Raw genomic sequence first — 5,116 nt, 5'->3', positions numbered from 1 at the left:
ACAACGACACTGATTTTGAAACATTAAATAACCTGTGTTTCGCCTGGGGGACAGACAGTGTTTCTTAATAGGTGGCTTAGGACATGGTCCCATTTTGTTTTCTCCCCGTAAACTCAAGTGCAGATAGAAATTACCCTACCCCTCTTACCTGCACGCTGCAGAATCGCCTTCCCTTTATCCAGGTATTTGAGAAGCCACGCCACACACCTTCCCTCCAAGAAAGATCTCCACGACCTTGCAAACCCAGCTGCCTCCCACTTGCGCCTGGTGCTCTGAGCCTCCTCGGTATCAGCTGCGATCCAGGAGCGCAGGTCCTCGGTCAGAGAGATGTAATCCTGGCCATCATAAGCCATCCGCTTATACCCACGGAGGAGGCGGTGGTCTGGCCCGGTGTCACAACCGCACAGCCACTGGATAGTGTGAGACCCTGTTGCAGCCAGGGAGGTCAGTAGGAGCTCCTAGGTTAGCCCCACTCAATACACATAGCCTAAGCGTGATGGATCAAAACTTATTTCAAACTAAAATGAAACACAAATACATTTTCTCAACCTTTTCCAGGATGACGGAACTTGGCTGATTTCACTAACCCAAGTATTTTTTCATGGCCCTAGTAATATGCCGAGATTGTAGGCTAATCTTTTGAGTCTATGATCACTCACCATTCTCCTTCTGGCTACGGAAGCCGAACAGGGTCCAAAGTTCGATTCGGCCAATTAATAAGACGCGCCGGCCGAAAAGCGCCAGCTCCTCCAAATGCTCTGGATCTTGCGCCATAAATGGCACCCGCGGCTCCACTCGCTGGCTCACCTCGCTGTCAAAGCTCAAGATCTGCGTGTTGTCCACGTAGCCCATGACCATGAACCGAAGACGTTTGTCGTAGCCAGGATTGTAGAAGACGGTGATGAAATACCTCATGCCGTGTGAGCCTGGGAGTGCAGCGCGGTGATCATGCACCGGGTCAGACCGGGGTACTTTTGCACCTGCTGGGAAGGGTGCAGGGCGCAGGGCTCAGGATGAGGATTGGAGAAGGGAACTTGGCAGAGGCTCCCCATCTCCGGAAGAGGGGAGATCTAGTTGGGAGAGGGCGGAGACGTGGCTTTCAGTGGTGCTGTGTCTGCCCGGTGCCCTCGCTCCTCCCCGCAGAGACAATTTCTCTCTCCATCCCTCACTCACCCGCAGAGGCCTGAATTGGGGCAAGGAGAGCCGCAAACAACAGAAGGAGGATGCAGGGCACCGTTGGCCCCATCCTCTGTATTTAGAGAACTTTACGAGATTGGGTGTTTGTTCCTCTCTGTGGAGTTTAATGCTTTTGTGGGTGTGTGGGGATGGATCACCGTGAGTCTGAGTGGTTCTCTGAAATTCCCACATACAGCAGAAAGGAACATGTGAGTGTCCAAACATTACTGGGAAATAAGGGGTTCCTATTTATGAGTTCTTAGTGTTTCTTGGTTAAAAAAAGAAATTAGAGCTAACAACAAAAACCAGTCTCAGAAGGATGCTTAGTTTTGGCAGATTTTGGGGTAACAGTGGGCGACAACAGCACTGGAAATCCAAAATCTTAGCAGCTGCTGTCAGGAGTAACACAGAGGAAGGTAATGCTTTTGAGTTAGGGTCAAAACTGTAAGCAACTGTAGAAAAAGTGAGGAGGAAAAGAGCCCAGACTGTCAAAGTAAACATACTGGAGATTTTGTTCTGGATCAAAAGAAGAGAGATAGAAAGGGGGAAAAAAAGAAGAAGAAAGTTAAACTTTTTGAGTTATTAATCAGGAAAACAGCTTGGGGGTGGTAGTGTATGCCTTTAATCCCAGCACTCTGGAGACAGAGGCAGGCGGATCTCTGTGAGTTCGAAGCCAGCCTGGTCTACAAGAACTAGTTCCAGGACATGCTCCAAAAGCTACAAAGAAACACTGTCTCAAAAAGAAAAAAAAAAAATCAGAAAAGCAATAGGCTTAGCAGTGAATATCTGCAAGAACTGAATTGAGAGAGGGCCTCCAGGGATGTAGTAAGGAATTATCTCACTTAGGTATTATTATTCTTCCCATTTCTTTGTTTTCTTTTTTCTTTTTATTCATTTGTTTGTTTTTCGAAACAGGGTTATTCAGTAGCTATGGAGCCAGTCCTGGAACTCGCGCTGTAGACCAGATTGGCTTAGAACTCATAGAGATCCACCTGCCTCTGCCTCCTGAGTTCTGGGACTAAAGATGTGTTGTACCACAACCCACCACTGCCAAACTTCTTTGTGTATTTTCAAATGACCAGCTTTCCAGAAGGGTTCTCTGCTGGCCAGATGATTGACAGGACTAGTTAGATTAACTCTTAAGAGAGCTGACATTGGTATGCAATATTCTGGTCTTGGGGACAGATCAGAATGTCAGGACAGATCAGTGTGTGTGTGTGTGTGTGTGTGTGTGTGTGTGTGTGTGCGTGTGTATGGTCTCCACCCTTGGTCAGATGTGGAAATTAGATTCCATTCTTTGGACCAAATAGAAGTTACCCCAAAGCCCTGATACCTTCACCTTTTCATATGGCAAATGGGGATGTGGGAGTTGGGGTAGGAGGCTGAGGCAGAGGATGTCCACAAGTTCAAGGGCAGCCTGGTCTATATAATGAGTTCTAGGACAGCTAGAGCTACACACTGAGACTGTTGTTTACTGTGGTCCAGGGAATTGGTAATGCGCTGATCTTGCAAGCATGAGATCCTGAGTTCGACCCCCAGAGCCCACATGGTATGGCTTGTAGTCCAGCACTGTGGAGATAGTGACAGGAGGGTCCTCAGACTCACTGCCAGCCAACCTGGTCCCATGGGTGCACTTCTGGCTATTTGGAAACTGCCTCAAACAGAGGTAAATTTTTTTCTTTTTTTTATTTCCTTTTTTTTTATTTTTTATTTTTTATTATTATTTTTTTATTAAAGCTTCTACAGTGAATTTATTTATTTATTAAGGATTTCTGACTCCTCCCCGCCACCGCCTCCCATTTCCCTCCCCCTCCCCCCGATCAAGTCCCTCTCCCTCATCAGCTTGAAGAGCAATCAGGGTTCCCTGACCTGTGGGAAGTCCAAGGACCGCCCACCTTCATCCAGGTTTAGTAAGTTGAGCATCCAAACTGCCTAGGCTCCCCCAAAGCCAGTATGTGCAGTAGGATCAAAAACCCATTGCCATTGTTCTTGAGTTCTCAGTAGTCCTCATTGTCTGCTATGTAAGTCCGGTTTTATCCCATGCTTTTTCAGACCCAGGCTAGCTGGTCTTGGTGAATTCCCGAAAGATCATCCCCATTGTCTCAGTGTGTGGGTGTACCCCTCGCGGTCCTGAGTTCCTTGCTCGTGCTCCCCCTCCTTCTGCTCCTGATTTGGACCTTGAGATTTCTGTCCGGTGCTCCAATGTGGGTCTCTGTCTCCTTTCATCGCCTGATGAAGGTTAAGTAAATTTTTTTCTTTAACAAAGAATTGGTGTGTTCCTTTCCCACCATCCTCCAAATCTATCATAAATGTAACTGATTGCTGTGGGACAATTTCACTCCTGATAATGATAAAAATGAGAACCATGTAAAAATACAAAAACATATGGACTCAGATATGAACTATCTCAAACCATCTCATAGAAAAGAAAGGGAAGCAGTACTACCAAAAGTGTTTTTTAAGACCACAATTATCCTGATATCAAAACTGGGTAAAGACACGGAACAAAATTATAGGCCAATTTCCATGATGAACTGGATGTGGACATTTTCAATACAATACTTGCAAGCATAAGTCCACAGCACATTAAGATGTCGTATATCACGACCAAATTGACATTATTCCAAGGATTTAAGAATGACTCAATATATTCAGTCAATAACTGTGATGTGGGCACCCAAGTAGCTGCAAGGACAGAAATCACGGGGCCACCTCAACATATTCAAAAAGGGTCTTTGGCAAAGTTCAACATCTTTTAGGATAAATTTAAACCCTGAGGAGACTAGGGATAAAAATAATGTATTTCAACACAATAAATGCCATATATAGGAAAGTTCTGGTCAGTATTTTACTAAATGGGGAAACAGCATTTCCTCTAAAATTAAGATGAGACAAAGGATGTCTATTTTCTCCACTCCTGTTTAATATAGTTTTTGATGCCTTAAGAACAATGAAGAAAGAGAAAGAAAGAAAAGAGAAACCAGATATAAAGTGGTATAGAAGGTCCTTCTGTCTTTGCATTGCTTTCATTGTTTAATAAAGAAACTGCTTTGGGCCCCTGAAAGGGCAGAACTTAGGTAGGTGGAGAAGATGGAACTGAATTCTGGGAGGAAGAAAACAGAGTCAGGGGACACCATGGATCCATGGCCAGAGGTAGACGTGCTGAAACTTTGTTGGTAAGCCACGACCTTGTGGTGATACACATATTGATAGAAATGGGTTAAATAAAGATGTAGGAGTTAGCCAAGAAAAAGTTAGAGCTAATGGGCCACGCAGTGTTTTAATTAACACAGTTTCTGTGTGGTTATTTTTGGGCTAAGCTAGCCAGGATGAACAAACAGCCCCCTGCAGCAAACAAGAAGTTAAATGATCTTTATTTGTCAGCGATATGATCCTATGTTTAAAATCTAAAATAATTTCAACAAAGTAGCAGATGTAAAGCCCCATACTAAAGCCAGCAGCTTTTCAATATACCAACAACAAACATGGTGAGAAATGTCATAAAACAATCCCAGACATAATGGTTTCAGAAAAAGAACAAAACAATTAGATACCTAGGAAAATACATAAGGAGGCTAAAGACATGAACAATAATGGTTTAAAACATTACATAAGGCAGGCCATGATGGCTTATGTCTGTAATCCAATGCTCACCAGGCTCAAGAAAGGGGATTGTGGCAACTTTGGGGCTATCCTGGTTTACATAGTGAGAATTTATTGCAAAGACTAAAACTAACCAAACAATCACAAAGAAAGAAAGAAAGAAAGAAAGAAAGAAAGAAAGAAAGAAAGAAAGAAAGAAAGAAAAGAAAGAAGGAAAGGAAGGGAAAAAAGGAAGAAAAGATACTAGAATATATAGAAAAATCTACTATGGGGCTAGAGAGATGGCTCAGTGGTTAAGAGCATTGCCTGCTCTTCCAAAGGTCCTGAGTTCAATTCC

At 44.0% G+C, this 5,116-nt stretch overlaps 2 protein-coding genes across 2 annotated transcripts in view; one reads left to right on the top strand and one right to left on the bottom strand.

Annotated features, from left to right (window-relative positions):
* LOC101997184 (patr class I histocompatibility antigen, A-126 alpha chain-like) overlaps positions 1-5,116 on the top strand; it is a 69,897-nt gene that overhangs the window by 30,308 nt on the left and 34,473 nt on the right. The window lies entirely within an intron of this gene.
* On the bottom strand, positions 345-1,373 carry LOC113457578 (H-2 class I histocompatibility antigen, Q10 alpha chain-like). Its single transcript, XM_026785835.1, has one exon. The coding sequence runs from the start codon at positions 913-915 to the stop codon at positions 652-654; it is 264 nt and encodes an 87-aa protein (XP_026641636.1). The 5' UTR covers positions 916-1,373; the 3' UTR covers positions 345-651.

Source organism: Microtus ochrogaster, linkage group LG2 (assembly GCF_000317375.1).
Source record: "Microtus ochrogaster isolate Prairie Vole_2 linkage group LG2, MicOch1.0, whole genome shotgun sequence".
Taxonomy (NCBI): Eukaryota; Metazoa; Chordata; class Mammalia; order Rodentia; family Cricetidae; genus Microtus; species Microtus ochrogaster.
Note: the sequence above shows the minus strand (reverse complement) of the source record. Positions and strands in the feature narration are given on the sequence as shown.

What these genes read in the sequence shown, in the direction of transcription:
- LOC113457578 (XM_026785835.1), bottom strand. Translation starts at nt 915, where the DNA reads ATGAGGTATTTCATCACCGTCTTCTACAATCCTGGCTACGACAAACGT.